The sequence below is a fragment of the Oryx dammah genome, unplaced genomic scaffold (genome assembly GCF_014754425.2).
Source record: "Oryx dammah isolate SB20612 unplaced genomic scaffold, SCBI_Odam_1.1 HiC_scaffold_29, whole genome shotgun sequence".
Lineage (NCBI taxonomy): Eukaryota > Metazoa > Chordata > Mammalia > Artiodactyla > Bovidae > Oryx > Oryx dammah.
In genome coordinates, this window is record NW_024070213.1 from 89,074,364 (window position 1) to 89,093,424 (window position 19,061).

Sequence of the window (19,061 nt, forward strand, 5' to 3'; positions counted from 1 at the left end):
ATTTTTGGCTAAGCTGGGTCTTCGTTGCTGCTTGCAGGCTTTCTCAAGTTGCGGTGCAAGGGCTTCTCATTGCGGTGGCTCCTCTTGTTTCAGAGCCTGGCTTCTAGACACATGAGCTCAGTAGTTGTGGCTCACGAGCTTAGTTGTTCCGCAGCGTGTGGGATCTTCCCAGACCAGGGGTAGAACTGGTGTCTCCTGCATTGGCAGGTGGGTTCTTAACCACTGGACCACCAGGGAAGTCCTTGTGCTTGGTTTCCTGTCTATAAAGTGAGGAGTTAGAGTTGATAAGTAGTTTTGAAGTTTTTAAAAAATTGCAGTATGACGTGATAATTAAGAGAATAGACTTTGGCGTTAGATTGCCTTGGTTCAGTTCTAAGTTTTACCACTAAATAACGGTGGTTTTGGGCAAGTTGACCTTTTTGTTGCAATTTCATTATTAGTAAAATATACCTTCTTTATCAAGTGGTTGCTGTGAGACAGGTATTGTAAAAGGCATCTCAGTAGGGTTCCTTCTGCATAGTAAATGCTTAATACATGCTAAATGTTATTTCTTCAAATAGACACACAGGTGCAGTTATTAATAAGTAAGGGAAGTTAAAATATAAACATGGGATTTAAAGGCCTCTCAGTCTGTTCTCAGTATAGTGAAATAGAACCTTGGAAGAGGAGGACTACAAGTATTCATGTAGTTCAAACAGAAGTATAAGCCTAAAGGAAAAAAAAAAAATTGCCCGTGTCCTAATGTCCTGCTTTTTGGTTCAGTGTTTCTAAGCTGGGTACCAGGGCTCAGGCGCTCTGTAAATTCAGGCCACTTGCGCCTCTGCTGGAGCCTTTCCTAGGACACGTTGGGACTATAATTGTCATTTTACTTGAGGGAGCCACTGAGCAGATTAGCATTAAGAAAGGCATCAGGGGAGTTCTCTGGTGGCCTAGTGGTTAGGATTTGGTGCTTTAACTGTGGAAATCTTGGTTCAGTCACTGGTTGAACAACTTAGATTCTGCAAGCCATGTGGTGCAGCCCACCCCTACCCCCCCCAAAAAGTACAGTGTATAATTTGGGACTTCCTGGCAGTTCAGTGGTTATAACTCCATGCTTCCACTGCAGGGGACATGGGTTCAATTCCTGGCCAGGGAACTAGATCACATAGGCCACGTGGTGTGGCCAAAAAAATTTCCAAAATATAATAAGTATATAGGTAAATGAAAGACATCAGGACCCCCTGTAACATGGTATAGTCATTTTGACAATATAGGTCATTCATGTCTGAGCAGCTTCCTAGTCTGAGGGAGAATCTGTTTAGATTTAGCTTCATGCTTTTCTTTATTAAAACAGGGAAATTTTGAAAGGACGTTTATCTGTTGCCTGCTATATTGGCTGTGTAATTACTCAGAAGTTAATGCCAAATAGCTGTTGATTAGTGGACAACTGGAGAAGGCAATGGCACCCCACTCCAGTCCTCTTGCCTGGAGAATCCCATGGACGGAGGAGCGTGGTAGGCTGCAGTCCATGGGGTCGCTAGGAGTCAGACACAACTGAGCGACTTCACTTTCACTTTTTACTTTCATGCATTGGAGAAGGAAATGGCACCCCACTCCAGAGTTCTTGCCTGGGGAATCCCAGGGACGGTGGAACCTGGTGGGGTCGCACAGAGTCAGACATGACTGAAGCGACTTAGCAGCAGCAGCAGCAGCAGCAGTAGACAATTGGCTACTACTGCTCACTACTGCTCTTACCACTGTTATAGCTGTTTTTCCAATCAGCTGTATTTGTATTATTGGTAGAAGAATACCTCTCTGTGAGTGCACACTCTGAAACCATTAGGCAGAGAGGATTTGCTGTTAAAAGTTACCAGAACAAAAAGTTTATACTTAGGCAGGAAAGAACTAACAATTACTAAAAGTCTAATCAGCTAGTTCAGAACAGGTACATAGATCTGGGAGAATAAACTGTATATATATATTAGGTTAGCAGGCAAGAATTTAAGGCTAGAGATGTCATTTAAAGATGAGAGGATTAGGCAGCTCCAGAAGTCAAAACAGTTAGGATCTAAGATCCAAACTCTGGCAGACTGTCATAAAGCAGTGTGGATAACAGTTATAGCAGATGGAGCCAAAGGGTATTGATTTCCACCTCCCCCTCTATAGATTAGCTCAATCCCTGGCCCCTAGGTGTGCATTAGACCCAGAAGGCCCTTAGGTGCCTGCAGGTCCCCTTTGCCCTGGTGGAAATGATGACCTCTTAGGGGAGGAAGAATCTGGTTGGGTGGGGAACTGCTCTCCTGGGCCTTGTGACCCACAGCAAAGCCGGGACTGGGTGGTAAACTTCTCTCTAAGAAGCTTTCTGTTTGTGATGTACTGCACCCGTATGCTGAGTTCTCTGCAATGTCCTTTGCAATTTATGCACCCTTTATTATTTTAATGTGTACATTTTGAATGGCTGAAAAATTAACCCAGTCCCGGGGTGAGGGTGGGGGCTGCTCAAGTTGGCTGCATGCAGTACTTTGGTAACTGTGCGCATTTATTGCAGTGTGTTTGCCGTGTGCTAGGATTTGTTTGGCGTGAATATGAATGAGCTCGTACTTGGCCTTGCACAATGTCGCTGTTCCTTATGTAGACCCTGAAGGGAATGCCTCTTACCTGGCGTTAGCAGTGGCAAAACACCTCCAACGTGTGCTTCCAGCCACACATAGCTAATTAGAAATTAAAAGCCTGTGCTTTTCTCAAGGCTCATCTTATGCCGGCATGACACATTTATTAATACTCCATGCTATAACTCGTTAAGAGCTGTTCTACCGCTGCTGTTCTACCACTGCTAATGGGCCTTGTACTCACACACATTCAGTGGCTGTTGTTATAAACTGATATTTTCCCCTGGGCCATAAACCACAATTCAATATCAGTTTCCCTTTTAACTCAATTACTTCACAAAGATCTAATTTAAGACAGATTAGGTAAAATATTGGACTTCATGGGTACCAAGTGACTGTTGCTTAAGAAATATTCTCGTAAGAATCCAAAGCTGGCTGTCCTTCAGTCTCCTGCTGGGCTTTAAAGGATCTGGTGTTGGAGCGCAGGATTGAACAAAGGGTGACTGTCCTTTTCTGGGTTCTTACCAGCAGTTTAACAATGATTCAGTTCAGTTCAGTTCTATCGCTCAGTCGTGTCCGACTCTTTGCGACCCCGTGTACTGCAGCACACCAGGCCTCCCTGTCTATCACCAGCTCCCGGAGTTTACTCAAACTCATGTCCATTGAGTCGGTGATGCCATCCAACCAGCTCATCCTCTGTCATCCCCTACTGAGATTTAAATCATATGACTTTAAAATGCTTTTGTGTATATATATATTTTAAATTCAGCCCATCACCAGTCCTCCTTATTCATTCTCTTTTGCATAGTCACTGTTCTGCCCAGAAAAGGTGATAAAAGTAGAGGATCTAGAGTGGGGAAAAAGCAGCCCGTGGTACGATACTGCAATGGGACCATGCTGCCCATTTCTCACATAAGTACAATTGTCAGGATAGTATTAAGCACTGTTGACCCTGGCCTTGACAGTTTCACTCAAAAGAGCAAAATAACTAACTCAGGAGAGTTCCACCAAGATGGAATGTGAAGGAATGAATAGCATAGTAAGTAGGCTTTCTCCTCAAAACTATGGTTTGCCCTTTGTTGCACTTGATTTTGGAAGTGAGAATCGCTCAGTTGTATCTGACTCTTTGTTACCTCATGGACTGTATATAGTCCCTGAAATTCTCCAGGCCAGAATAATGGAGTGGGTAGCCTTTCCCTTCTACAGGGGATCTTCCCAACTCAGGGATCAAACCCAGGGATCTCCCGCATTGCAGGCGGATTTTTTTTTATCAACTGAGCCACAAGGGAAGCCCAGGAATACTGGAGTGGGTAGCCTATCCCTTCTCCAGGGGATATTCCCGACCCAGGAATGGAACCAGGGTCTTCTGCATTGCAGGAGATTATTTACCAACTGAGCTACTAGGGAAGCCCTTTTACAATATTGGATGCGTCTATATATTTTCTAAATCGTAGACTCATAGATGTCAGAGCTGGAAAGGACCTGGGCACACCCATCAGGCAGCCCCTTCTCTTAAGTTAGAGATGAGGAAAATGAGATCCAGAGAGCTGTAGGGGCTTCCCCAGGTTGTACTGCCATGTAGAGACAGGTGAAAAAGGACAACCTGTGTGCTTTAATACCTGAGAGGTGATGTGGCACTTCTCAAATCCTGGTGAACACAGGTTCCTCTGCAGCTTCTTTATCAGAATCTCTGAGGTGGGACTTGTGAATCTGTGGGTTTGTTTGTTTTTTTTAAAGATGATCAGATTATTCTTAAGCAACCAGTCTGTCTTATGTCAGAACTGGTATTCATACAAAACAGGGATTTACCAGCCTTAACCCCTGGCCCAGATCAGCTCTGCCATTTGCTTTTGTATGGCCCATGAGTTAAGATGGGTTTTCACAGGGCTTCCAGAGTGGTCCAGTGGTTAGGAGGTTAGGACTGTGCATTTCCACTGCAGAAGGCACAGGTTCAATCCCTGGTTGGGGAACTGAGATCCCGCAAGAAGCATGGCACAGCCAAAAAATAACAGAGAAGGCTTTTCACATTTTTATGTGATTGTGCTTAGTCTGTGCTTAGTCTCTCAGTTGTGTCCTATTCTTTGTGACCCCAAGGACTTTAGCCTATCAGGCTCCTCTGTCCAGGGGGACTCTCCAGGCATGAATAATGGAGTGGGTTGCCATTCCCTTCTCCAGGGTATCTTCCCAACCCAGGGATCGAACCCAGGTCTCCCACATGGCAGGCAGATTCTTTACCATCTGAGCCACCAGGGAAACCCTTTAAGTAATTGGGGAAAAGTGAAAAAAAAAAAATTCTGTGATGTATGAAAATTTTAGGAAATTAAAATTTCCTTGTCCATAAATAAAGTTTTATTGAAGCATAGTCCCTCTTATTTGTTTACATATTGTCCATGGTTACTTTTGCAACTGCAATGGCAGGGTTGAGTTGCTGCACCAGGGACTGACTGTATGGTGCATAGAGCCTGTAATATTTGCTCTCTGACCCTTTATAAAAAAGGTTTGCTGACCCCTGATATATATTATTCTCTCAGATAAGCACTACAAGTGTCAGTGTAAGAGGAGATTCTTAAGCTTTGAGACCTTGTATTGGTCCAAACACCATCTTGCCTTTTGCAAAAGATGATATTTGAAAAACTGCATATAAGTTAAGCAAATGTAAATCTAATTATTTAATAATAAAGTATGCTTCATTGTAATGCAACTTGCTACTTTGAAGTATGGAGGATTCACCTTCATTTCTGGACATTTAGTGTAAACTAGAGGTTTATTTCTCTTTGATCAAAAAAAGGATCTCCTATTTTTATACTTGATAGAGGATATAAATACTTAGAAAGGAGTGATGATTAAACTATTCTATATGCAGTATTCAGTATCCAAATTAATTATGAAATTTCTACTTCCCACATAAAATATCCTTAAGGAAACCTTTATTCCTACAAAACCATCTTTTATTTATTTATTTATTTTAATCTTTTAAAAATTCCCTGTAGAAACCTAGTTTCCCTCAGGATCATCAGTATCATCCTTGCCAATGCATCACTGTACTCATTTAGAATCCTAGCTACCTCCTGGTTTTTCTTCAACCAAGGCCTGACAACGTCAGTTTCCTAATGCCTTCCTTTTCTTTTCCCTCACCTCAGCCATGCAAGCATTTGTTCAGTCCTCAAGTAGCATTCGGAGAAGGAAATGGCACCCCACTCCAGTACTCTTGCCTGGAAAATCCCATGGACGGAGGAGCCTGGTAGTCTGCAGTCCATGGGGTCGCTAAGAGTCGGACAAGACTGAGCGACTTCACTTTCACTTTTCACTTTCATGCATTGGAGAAGGAAATGGCAACCCACTCCAGTGTTCTTGCCTAGAGAATCCCAGGGATGGGGGAGCCTGGTGGGCTCCCGTCTATGGGGTTGCACAGAGTCGGACACGACTGAAGCGACTTAGCAGCAGCAGCAGCAGCAAGTAGCATTTATTGAGCACCTGTTTTGTGCTGCTGTGCAGGCTCTGATCCTGAGATAGGAAATACCCTCAGCGGTTCCTCTAGACCTGTCTTCCCATCATGGCCAGGCTAAAAGATGAGAAATTGGGAGGTGCAGAGTTTGTTACTTTAAAAAACTCTGATGCGTATCTCCTTCTGAGGCAGTTAGATTTTATACAGGCCCAGCCTGGTGGTTTTGGATCCTGGGACATGGGCCAGCACTTCTTTCGTTGTTGCTGAGGCTTTCATGCAGTGTACCTCAGGGGCTCAGGTTTCTCATCCACCAGAGACTCCATCACCTCACCAGGTTCATTCCCTGTCACTGAATTACTTCTCCATCTGGCAAATAGAAGCTGTAAAGAGACTCTAACCTTGGCATCATATGTTGCTCCTTGCAGCCTAACCTTTGATAGGTGGTGTCCCTCTCCTGAGCTTTTGTGAAATGCACGGAGGATAATAATCCCTCCTTCACACATACTTCATGGGAATATTATGAGGTTGAATGAGGAGGTTATTTAAAAGGTTTGACATTTTCTTGGAGGGGGTTGCTATAGAAACGCAGAGGAATACAAGTACTTCAGAGAAGAGATTTCAGGAAAGTTCAGGGCTCTTTAGTTTTTATTTTTTTGAATTATGAAGTATGATAACACATTTACAGGAGACTTGGAAAATACAGAACAAAGTTACATACAATTATTTTTTAAGTAGGTAAATTAAGATTTTAAGTTGGAGTTTCAATATCAAACTCTCAAAAATTAATAGAATGAATATACAGAGAAGTAGAAAGATATAGTAGCCCTGAAAAGCACTGTGAACCAATTCAACATAATTAAGATTTATATAATTTTCACTCAACAGTAAGATACAAATTCTATTCAAGCTCCCATAGACTGTAAACTAGGAGACACTGGAATATATTCAGGGACATAAGGTGCAAAAACTTCTTGGTCTAAAGGTATTGAAATCATATAGTCTGTTCTGTTATCATTGTAGATTATGTTAGAAACCAATATCAAAAGAAATTTGAAAATAACCCACATATTTTCCAGTGCAGTGTGACATTTACGAAGAGAGATCTTCGACTTAGCCATCAAAAGTCTCAATAAAGTTGACTGAAAAAAACACAGAGTGATTGCAGAAAAGGAAGCATTTAAGTGAGAAAATTAGTATCAAAATGAGAAATTAATATTAAAGATACTTTAAACAAAATCCCATGTATTTGGAAATTAAATGTCCACTTTTAAATGATGGTGTAGCTAAGAAGCCATAATAAGGAAAATTAGGGGGAAAATTGTAATAGAATAAAAATGGAAAGAGAATTTACCAGAATTTGTTGTATGCTACGGAAGCTGCTCAATGCAATTAAATACACCGTGGAGTCTTCAATAGGTATGAAAGCAAATAATGGACAGTAGCATAAAATTTTGTGAAGTTAGAACAAAGTTTGTCCTGTTGTTAATAATGCTGTATCACTTGTTAATTTCATGTGTGTGTGTGTGTTTTACAACATAGTATTTATTTATATTCTCAGAATTGGATTAGAAGTTTCAAGCAGGGCTCTTTGTTCCTTTGAGAGGCCAAAATATGGAAGAGCTGGAGCTCGGCCCTTGAGCTCTTTCAGCCTAACCCCAAGCCTACTACTTCCCCTTGCTTTTAGGATTAAGTTTTGCCTGCAGTTATCGCCACCCCACCTCATCCCCCACCGCTGCCTGGGGCCAGTACCTTCTAGTACAGGAAGAATATGATCTCAGTGCAGCCTCTCCACTGCGGCTGCTTCATTGAGCATTTCCAGAATGCATACGGCTCAACACCAGCACTGCTTTTCTATTGTGGAGAAAATGGCCTGACTGCCAGGAACGGAAAGAATAGAAGATGAGAGGACAGGAACTTTAAAAACGTCTGCCAGCCACTGTGTCTTGGGAGTACTTGGGCTGAGCGTTATATTGAAACTGTGGGAGGAAATGTGAAGTTGTTTCCTGCTCTTCCAAGAGCATGAAAACTAGTAGGGGTGGAGGGTGGAGGGGAGGGCACAAAAAAGAACTTGGAGAAAAACGAAAGACACAAACTCTGAGTGTAACAAGAGTTCAGCAAAGCGGGAAGTCAGAGTAATCGCAACTTTATCATAAAAAAGTGGGACCTTGGGCTTCCCTGGTGGTCTAGTGATTAAGAATCTGCCTGCCAGTGCAAGGGACGTGGGCTCAATCCCTAGTCTGGGAAGATCCCACATGCCCATGTGCCACAAGCATTGAGCCTGTGAGTTCCAATTACTGCATCCTGTGTGCTGTGTGCTCTGCAACGAGCAGTGAGAAGCCTGCTCACCACAACGAAGAGTAGCCCCTACTTGCCACAACTGGAGAGCACCTGTGTGCAGCAAAGAAGACCCAGCGCAGCCAAAAATAAACAAGTCTTTTTTTTAAAAAAAGGTGGGACCTCAGTACCAAATTCAAAGTAACACTGACCTCTGTGGGAAGGAGGCGGATGGAGTTGGAAAGGACTGCGGAAAGAAACTGTATTAATAAAGTGTTATTTCCTAGGCTAACTGATGGATATAGAGATGTTTGTGGTATCATTCTGTAGACTTTTTAATATGTCTTATGCCTCTCATATGGTTCATTTTTGTGGTATTTTTGTTTTCATTGAGATACAGTTCACATGCTAGAAAATCCACCATTTTAATGTGTACAGTTCATTGGGTTTTTTTTTTTTTTTTCAGTTCATTGGGTTTTTATTTGCTAGTTTGTGAAGCCATCACCACTTTCTAATTTCAGAACATTTTCATCACCCTAAAGAGACCCACTGGCTTCCCTGGTGGCTCAGTGTTAAAGAACCCACCTGCCAATGCAGGTGACCTGGGTTTGATCCTGAGTCACAAGATCCCCAGGAGAAGGAAATGCCAGCCCACTCCAGTGTTCCTGCCTGGAGAATCCCATGGACAAGAGGAGCCATGGGCTGTACAGTCCATAGGGTCACAGCAAGTCGGACATGACTTGTCTACTAAACAACCACAACAGAGAGACCCATTAGCAAGGAGCTCCTAATCCCGTCTCCATCCAGTCCTAGGCTGACCAACTTTCTATCAGGATTTGCCTATTCTAGACATTCCATGTAAATGGAATCCTACAGTATGTGGCCTGTTGTGTTTGAACTCTTCTCGAGGAAATGGCAACCCACTCCAATGTTCTTGCCTGGAGGATCCCAGGGACAGCGGAGACTGATAGGCTGTCGTCTATGGGGTCGCACAGAGTCGGACACGACTGAAGTGACTTGCAGCAGCAGCAACAAGGTTTTTCAAGTTTCACTCATGTTGTAGCATGTATAAATACTTAACTTCTCTTCCTTTCTTTTTTCTTGGCCCAGATGTCTTTATTTTTCAAAAAGGTCCTTAAATATTTCTGAAGTTCCAAACGGGTTGGGAAACACTTTTAGCTATTGCTATTCTTAATTCTATTATTTGGTTTGGAATAAAACTGAATTTTTAAAATTTATCCGTAACACATTACTGGTCACTTTTCAGGTAATAATATACAATTGACCCTTGAACGACACAGGCATGAAGGGCCCAGTCGAAGATCCACCTATAACTGTAGGCAGCCCTATGCGTGCGTGGTGCCCTCACGCCTCGGTCCCTTAGAGCTTCTGATTCGTTTGCATCTGTGCTTCCGCAGCAGCAGATCCCACTGACTGGATCATGTAGTACTGCAGGATTTCCTGTTGAAAAAAAACCCATGTACAGGTGGACCTGTGCCATTCAAACCCATGTTGTTCAAGGGTCAACCGTGTATATTTTTTATTGTGGTAAACTATATATAACACAAAATTTACCATGTTAACCTTTCTTAAGGGCACAATTCAATGGTATTAAACATATCCACCATGTTGTACAACCTTCGCCACCATCCATTTCCACTTTCTCATCTCAAACAGAAACTTAACACCCATTAAAAAATAACTCTCCATTCCTCCTGCCTAAAGCCCCTTATAAACTCTCTTCTACTTTCTGTCTCTATGTATCTGCTAATTCTAGGTACCTCATATAAGCGGAATCATATAATATTTGTCCTTTTGTGTCTGGCTTATTTCACTTAGCCTAATGTCTTCTAGCGGAGAAGGCAATGGCACCCCACTCCAGTACTCTTGCCTGGAAAATCCCATGGGCGGCGGAGCCTGGTGGGCTGCAGTCCATGGGGTCGCTCAGAGTCGGACACGACAGAGCGACTTCACTTTCACTTTTCACTTTCATGTATTGGAGAAGGAAATGGCAACCCACTCCAGTGTTCTTGCCTGGAGAATCCCAGGGACGGGGGAGCCTGGTTGGCTTCCATCTATGGGATCGCACAGAGTCGAACACGACTGAAGCGACTTAGCAGCAGCAGCAATGTCTTCTAGGTCCATCCATGTTTAGCAGATGTCAGAATTTCAACCCTTTTAAGACTGGATACTATACCCCATCATATGGACATATACCACATTTTGTTTACGTTTTTGTCCGTTGATGGGTTGTTTCCACTTTTGCAGTATTTTGATGCTTTTATGAACATCCATGTATACATTTTTGTGTGAACCTATTTTCAGTTCTCCTGGGTGTATATAGCTAGGAGTGGAATTGCTAGGTTGTATGGTATCTCAGTGTTTAACTTTTGAGGAACTGTCAGCTGTTTTCCAAGGTGGCTGAACCATTTTCCATTCCTACCAATAATATATGAGAGTTCCAGTTTCTTTATATTCTTGCCAACATTTGTTATTTTCCATGTTCTTTTAAAAAAGTATTACCATTCTAATGGGTGTAAAGTCGTATCTCATTGTGGTTTTATTTGCATTTCTCTAATGACTAATAATATTGAGTGTCTTTTCATGTGCTTATTAGCTGTTTGTATGTCTGCTTTGTAGAAATGTCTATTCAGATCCTTGCCCATTTTTAACTTGAATTGTTTGTCTCTTTACTGAGTTGTAGGTGTTTTTGTAAGCTAGTCTGGCTGCAAAACCCTTATTAGATACACGATTTGCAAATATTTTCACCCATTCTTTGGGATGTCTTCTCACTTTCTGAATAGTGTCATTTGTTGCCCAGAAGTTTTCAATTTTGCTGAAGTTCAATTTAATCCGTGTTTGCCTTGGTTGCTTGTACTTTCGGTGTCCCATCTATGACACTGTTGCCTAATCCAAAGGTAAAAAGATTTACCCCTATGTTTTCTTCACTGAGTTTTATAGTTTTAACCTTTTACATGTAGGTTTTTTATCCATTTTGAGTTAATTTTCACATCAGTTGTGAAACAGAGGTTCGGAATCATTCTTTTGCATCTGTATGTCCCACCACCGTTTATTGAAGACTCTTCTTTCCCCTTTGGATTGTCGTGGCACACTTGTCAAAAATCAGTTGACTGTAGATGTGTGGGTTTATTTCTGGACTCTCAATTCTATCCTATTGACGTGTTTGGCTAATCTTACGTTAGTACCAGTTTTGATTATTATAGCTTTGTTGTAAGATTTAAAATGCAGAAGTGTGAGTCCTCAACTTTGTTCTTATTTTTCAAGATTGCAATTTGATTCCCTTAAATTTCTATACAGATCTTAGGATCATCTTGTTAATTTCCGCCAAAAAAGGCAGTTGAAATTTTGAGAGATTGCACTGAACCATAGCAATATTAAGCCTTGCAGTCCATGAGCATCAGATGTCTTTCCATTTATTTACTTTTTTCCCCATTTCTTTTACTGATGTTTTATAGTTTTCAGTGTATAACTCTTATACTTCTTCTGTTACACTTATTCCTATGTGTTTTATTTTTTTGGATACTCTTATAAATGGCATTGTATTAATTTCATTTTCAGATTGTTTTCTGCTGGTGTATAGAAATGTAACCATATTTATATGTTGCTTTTATGTCTTAGAACCTTGCTGAACTTGTTAATGAGCTCTGTTTTGTGTTTATATTTTCTTTGGGGTTTTCCATAGAAGAATGTATTTCATCTGCAATTAGAAATAGTTTTACTTGCTTAATTGCCTTGTCTAGAACATCTAGTACAATGTTGAATGAAAGTGATAAGAGTGGACTCTTTGTCTTATTCCTGGTCTTACAGAGAAAGTTTTTAGTCTTTTAACATTAAATATGATGTTAGCTGTGGATTTTTCATAGATGCCGTTTATCAGGTTAAGGACGTTCTGTTCTATTACTAGTTTGCTGTGTATTTTACTATGAAAGAATTTTGGATTTTGTCAAGTGCTTTTTATGCATCTTTTGTGATGATCATGCAGTAATTGTCCTTTATTTTATTAATATGTTGTATTACATTGATTGGCTTTCATGTGTTAAATTATCTTTGTATTTCTGGGATAAATCCCATTTGGTGGTGTGTAATCCTTTTTTTATATGCTGCCAGATACTGTTTGCTGGTATTTTGTTGAGGTTTTTGTGTCTATATTCATAAGGGATATTAGTCTATAGTTTTCTTTTCTTTAAATGTCTCTCTCTGGTTTTGTATCAAGGCAATATTGGCCTTACAGAATGAGTTGGGAAGTGTGCCCTTTTCTTCTATTTTTTGGAAGAATTTATGAAGGACTGATATTAATTCTTTAAATGTTTGGTGGAACTCATCAGAGAAGCCATCTGGCCCTGGGTTTTCCTTTGTGGGGGTTCATTTTTTAATGCAGGGTGCAGAAGAGTATTTATAGTATAGTTGAGGGGAGGGTAAGGGAGGGAGAGAAGAGTCTTTTTAAGGCTGTATCTGTGTGTTTACATTAATACAGAAAAGTTTTTAAAAGATACATAAGAAAAGATGATACACAAGCAACGGTTATCATTGAGTAATGAGGTGGAACTTGTCTTCTGTTCCTTTTTTTATGATCATGAACATGTACTACTTTAAGTTAAACAACAAAGCGAAAACAAAAGCCTGCTTAAAGGGGCCAGCATTTGACCACGCGCTTCTTCACCTGCTCTGTTAGATGCCAGGGCTGTGTGCCGGCCACTGGCCTGTGTCCACAGGACCTCAGTCTAGCAGACCCTGAATCTCCAGCTCCGCAGTTTGCTGCTTGCCCTCTCTTTAAACCTCCAGCAACACTGAATTACTTACCAATTCCCTGGAAGCACCCCCAGTTCTGTGCTACTGTGCCTTTGTAATCCTACGCTGTTCCCTTTCCTTGCTAACCCTTCCCCCTTTATCTGCCCAATTAATCTCTCCCAATTGGCACTTATCCTTTAAAACCCCTTCCAAATGTTTAGTAACCTGCCTTTGTGAACACCTCCCGGCTCACTCCCCTCCCTTGAATTGCCCATCCAATGGGAAAGTAAAAATCTCTCTCTTCTGCTGCCTCTCATACATTACGTATATTTTTGTTATTGAATTTTATGTTTATTATTACTAGTTCACATATATGTCTTCCCTAAAAGTGCAATTTTATTCAGTCTCGTATCCAAGAAGCTTAGCACAATGCTTGGCACAAAACAGGTGCTCCAAAATATTTGAATTGAATTCATGCAATAGGAAGAGGCATCTGAGTAGGATGGGCAATGAGAGCCAAGGCCAAAGTTTGAATTACTATAACCTGTTCTGGTTTTGCACGAAAGGAGGATTCATGCTAGGAATGTAGTTGAATGAATTTGGCAAGGCTGATAATGGAGGTTCTTAAAAGCTAAATAGAGTAGACTCTGTAGGTAAATATCGACAAGGTGAATAACTCCTCTCACCTCCTTGAGTCTTTGCTCAGATCTCTCTCCTCAGTAGGCTTACCCTGATCACCTGAGAGGGATGGACTGAGAGGTTGGGGTTGGTAGATGCAACTACTACATTTAGAATGGATGAACAACAAGGTCCTGATGTATAGCACAGGGAACAACATTGAATCTCCTGGGATAACCCATACTGGAAAAGAATGTATATATGTATAGAATTGAGTCACCTTGCTGTTACAGCAGAGATTGGCATAACATTTCAATTAAAAAACAAAACATTCACCCATCCTCTGACCCCTGCACTCTCAAGCTGCCTTTCCCTAATCTTCCTCCTTTTCCCACAGCACTTACCACATTTGATATAATTTACTTACTCATTAGGTTTTTTATTTATTGTCTGTCTCCCATCTTAGAACATAAGCTCCTCTCACTAGGGTGGTCTTGTTCACCGATCCTTCCCAAGCACCTGGAACATTGCCTGGCACATAGTTGGCACTCAGTAATTATTTGTTGAGTGAATGAATCCTGAATTAATAAACTTCAGAATCTTGTCCAGAGCAGGCACAGATAACTTAGGTATAGTTGACATGGCTTGTTTCTGAAAAAAAATCTGATATTTAAAACTGCTAAGATAGTGTCATCTGTTTGTAATGTAATCTGGAGCAGTGCAGGGGAGGGAGGTAAGGGAAAGTGGCTTCTCTTGCCTTCGTATATTGCCTTAAGGTTTCTTGCCTTAGACACCAAATTGGGAAGTAAAACATGGGTCCATTTGAGTTAATTTCTTGCCTAGATAAATGTTATTTCATGTGGTGATTAATTCCTGTGCTTTAATAATTTTTCTCTTTCTTTCTCCACAGACCTTTGTAGTATTAAACAGAGGGAAAACTCTCTTCAGATTTAGTGCCACGCCTGCCTTGTACATTTTAAGTCCTTTTAACCTGATAAGAAGAATAGCTATTAAAATTTTGATACATTCATATCCTTTTCTGCAAATGTGGAGTGAGTGCAGCCGTTGTGTGGTCACTGGTATGTGTTTCTGGATGTCCGCCACCTAATTGTATATTAACTATTTTATCAGTGGTGTAGCTGACTATTCCTCCAGTCAGAACTTCTGCTAAAGCCTTAGCTGAGCTTCAGCAGATTCTTTTTTCTTAGGATGATATCACGGGAATCTGGAATTTTGTGGGTATCATTAAGAGGGACAAGTTAAGATGGTAGCTTTACTGATGTCTTAATTTTTAAAGCACTCAGACTTTAGTAATTTCATAACAAGTTATATTATTCAGCTTTTTTACATATTAAAGCCCAATTAGAATTTTTGAAAAGCTACTATAAATAATTGAGCAAGTATTTTAGAGATCTGCTTTGATTTCTTAAACCACAAGTTTAGGAAGTAAGATAATCTCTAAGATTAAATGGCCTCTTTGGTGCACAGGTTTAGATCTAGATTGCAGGATTGATATGAATTTTTTATGTATATTTTTGCTTCCCTTAAAAGAAAATGCCAATTTACTCATGTGGCTTGACTTTGTATCTCATTAATATAGGAAAGCATATGACAGATGAAAAATTACGTGATGGGTTTAGCAACTTCACTTAGTAACTTTAAACCTTCATGGTTGGTATTTAATTTGACGGTACTTAGTCCCATGCTTCAGAGTTTTGTATCCTCCAAGTAGGATGAAGAAACCAGCAGTTGCTGCTTCATAAACAGGTTTGTTAAGCTTTTGCACCTTTTATTTTTGTTAAGAATTTAGCAGCCTGATCTGGAATTTGTGAGTTTTACAAGCAACATAGTTCTGAAACCTAAAGGTTTATAAGAAAATAAATAATTCACAATGGACTCTTTCCTTTTCTTGTTGGATCAGAGGATGATGTTTTTTTCTATTCTAACCAGAACATGTTATTATTCCCTGAAGAAAAATCCAGCTGTGGGAACAAAAAATCCAGCTGTAAGAAGTGTTCTTCCTTTTTAAAACTCCACTAATAAAATGAAGGTAGTGAATGCCACTAGCAAGAGAGAGTGAATTAGTAACAAATGAGATATGACTTCTGTGCAGTTTAAGTAACTCGTATTGATCTAAAGCAGTTTAATTCTTCTCAGTAAACAAGAACATGGAGAAGGAAATGGCAACCCACTCCAGTATTCTTGCCTGGAAAATTCCATGGACAGAGGAGCCTGGTGGGCTACAGTCCATGGGGTCTTAAGAGTCGGACACAACTTAATGACTAAGCCAGACAAGAACAAGAAGGGCTGAGCAAGATCTTGGATGTAATTGAAATGGCAGCAAAATGATTTGCTACCCATAAACATTCCTGGACACTCTCAGAAAGATCAGATGAGTTTGCCTTGTTACCTAATTCTTAGGAGCACAGTGGTGTAGATGTCCTTAAAATCCTTACCCAGTCCTTACCACAACTGGTTTCCCAAACTTGACAGATTCCACAGACATTAACTGTTGCCTTGCCCTGCAAGGACACAGCCCTTTGAAGGGCTATGGAAAAAAAAGTAAGCTGTTAAATACATGAACATTTCCAAATAATTGGTAAGGCAAGATAATTAACAATAAATGACTCCTCAATAACAGATAAGATTTAATTTGTTTTTCTCATCCGATGATTTTGGCATCTGGCAGACTGCAAAATTTCTGGTTATTGGGCAAAAAGGTATTTAGAGGCATAAATGGTAAGAAGGAGAAATGTTTATCCAAGAGGAGAACAGTGACAGCCCTTTTGAAAAAGAGTGGCCGCCCTGCTGCGCCCACTCCCGCTCTCTGGCCGGGTGTGGATACCTGCGGTGGCGCTCATACGGTTCATGGGGGCAGCCACAGTTTTCATTATCACCTTGCTGTTTCCTCCTCTGTGCTTTGTCTCCTCTCAGGTTACTGATTTTAATTCTCATGATACTTAATGTGAAATGTTTGCTTCCTGAGGATAAAAGCAGGCCAGAGTTTGTGTATTCTCCCTTGACTCTTTTCTACAGTGTTTAGCATGATCATTATGTGCACTATTTTGACCAACTGTGTATTCATGACTTTTAGTAACCCTCCTGACTGGTCGAAGAATGTGGAGTAAGTATCTCATGTATTTATTTTTCTGCTCGCTTGTTTTAAATATTTCTACTTACTGCATCTTGCACTGCACAGCTTATCCATCAAGGAAGAAAATCATTTGCCCACTTTCCATGTGACAGAGATGGATGAGGATACATGTGGAATTTAGGAAATATCCTTAGACATCAACTCTGGAAATTATTATTTCTAGGTTATTACCCATTTTTTATTTCACTGAGTGGGTGAGGATACATCTGCAATTTAAGAAGTAAGTATCCTTAGAAATCAACTCTGGAAATTATTGTTTCCGGATTATTGCCCACGTTTTATTTCACGGAGTGGGTGAGGATACATGTGGAATTGAAGAAATATCCTTAGAAATCAACTCTACAAAGAGAAAGGCTGCCGTGGAAGTGACGACTTACCACCTCTGCCCTTTCCTGTGGTAGCCTGTGGTAGCCAAAGCTTTGACTGGCCCATCACCATCTTCTACTCTCAATTCCTGATGATACTGCCTTTTTCTCCAGCTTTAGCTTTCCTTTTCTTGTTGACTTGTTTCAAGTGAAAATTAGCTCTGGGGCCTCCTTTCCTGGTTCAAAATGATCACGTGGTAGGTGGCAGTACAGAGCTGTTCCTTGGTGATGCCCTTCAGGACCCAGTGCCACATTCCAGCTTTCTTGGTTTGTGCATTTCAGTAATTGTCATTAGATGCATCCCTTTCTCTTCCTCATTGCCTTTCTGCTGCATCAGTTGTGTCCTTCTGTTTTGTCTCTGTTAGTGAGGATGCATGTCGGCAACTGCTCTCTTAGAAGGCTCATTTAAAGTTCCTTTCTGTTAAGAAATTGCCTCAAGCTGTCCATTTTTTCGACAGGTACACATTCACAGGGATTTATACGTTTGAATCACTAGTGAAAATCATTGCAAGAGGTTTCTGCATAGATGGCTTTACCTTTTTACGGGATCCATGGAACTGGTTAGATTTCAGTGTCATCATGATGGCGTAAGTTCTCTGCTTACTTTATTGGTGTTCTGGGTGTGTGTGGTTGTACTCGGGTTGTCTGTATGACAGTGTAAGTGTGAGTTTATGGGCTTAGTTGTGTGAGGAACTAAAGGATAACCATGTAAAGTGGTATGACATGTCTGATTCTTTCTTATGAAGGCCTCTTGGGGTTCAGGCAGTGGCAGTGTGTGCATATGGGAGAAGATGAGCAGATGGGAGCAAAAGTAGGAGGTGATTTTTTATTGCAACTGCCTTATATTTTGTTTCCCCCTATAACACTGACCAGGGTGTACACAGTTATCACTAGGAGGCCTTGGTGAAGACTTCATATTTTTTAGGTGTAAACCTTAGGCTGGAACTCAGTTTCCTGAGTATATTATGTTACATGTAATTTCTTGAGGCTGTCCAGATGTTGCAGAATTCAGAGCACATTTTAGAGTCAAAACATAAGCCAAGTATCCAATCTGCTCACTTTCTAAAGAATTGCTGACCAGAGCTTCAAACTATTATTACTTGGGAGCAGTGTAACCCCACATTGGCATGCTAGCTGCTCTGTATAATTAGTGTTGTTTTAACAATGAAAATGTATCTCTTTAGGAAACTTAGATGGTGATAGAAGAGGTGTAGCAGACTTTATTTGTATTTTCATGTTGGGGAAAGTGTTTCGTGGGTTGATAGGGGGTGAAGGTTTAGTGTAGATTGTGTGTGTGTTTGTATGTGTGCACGCAGATATGTAAGAAATTGAGTGCATTTGTATATGTTTGGGTCTGAGCATCTGATACAAAGATGTATTTCAACTATAAAGTCTGAATGGATGATATACACTGAACATTTGAAACTGGAACTTTGACTTTCTGTTATATTAAGAAAATTTCTAGCTTTCCAGCATTATGAATACATACTGGTGTTTATTTAAAATGTAAGTGTGCTTGCTAGGCACAGAGCTGGTGATTAAATAAACACTTAACAGAATATTGGCTCTGATCCCATGATCTGGTTTTTCCTGTATGTCACAAGCTAAAACTTCATATGTAGACATTACTACAGTGATATGCAGACAACTCTTGGATAAGTCATATATGCAGAGATTTAGGCATTTTTTTCCATTGTCAACTAGGAAGTTATTTTAATGTAGATTTATTTATATGGGGCTCCTGCTGCAGAAATCTGTCTCCTTTTCCTAAGAAATTGTTCACAAAACTTGGAGACATAAGCCTTTGAATCCCTCCTGGCCTTCCTTTTAACTGGAAAAAGAGAATGGACTAAGAGTAGTCATTCTGA

At 40.5% G+C, this 19,061-nt stretch overlaps 1 protein-coding gene across 3 annotated transcripts in view; it reads left to right on the forward strand.

The window, feature by feature from the left end:
- Positions 1-19,061, forward strand: part of SCN8A (sodium voltage-gated channel alpha subunit 8) — a 130,442-nt gene that overhangs the window by 15,726 nt on the left and 95,655 nt on the right. For all 3 annotated transcript variants that reach the window (XM_040234172.1, XM_040234171.1, XM_040234170.1), the window contains exons 2-4: positions 14,585-14,703; positions 16,709-16,798; positions 17,652-17,780. In XM_040234172.1, coding sequence (XP_040090106.1) covers positions 14,585-14,703; positions 16,709-16,798; positions 17,652-17,780 — 338 coding nt within the window. The remainder of the gene's footprint in view (positions 1-14,584; positions 14,704-16,708; positions 16,799-17,651; positions 17,781-19,061) is intronic.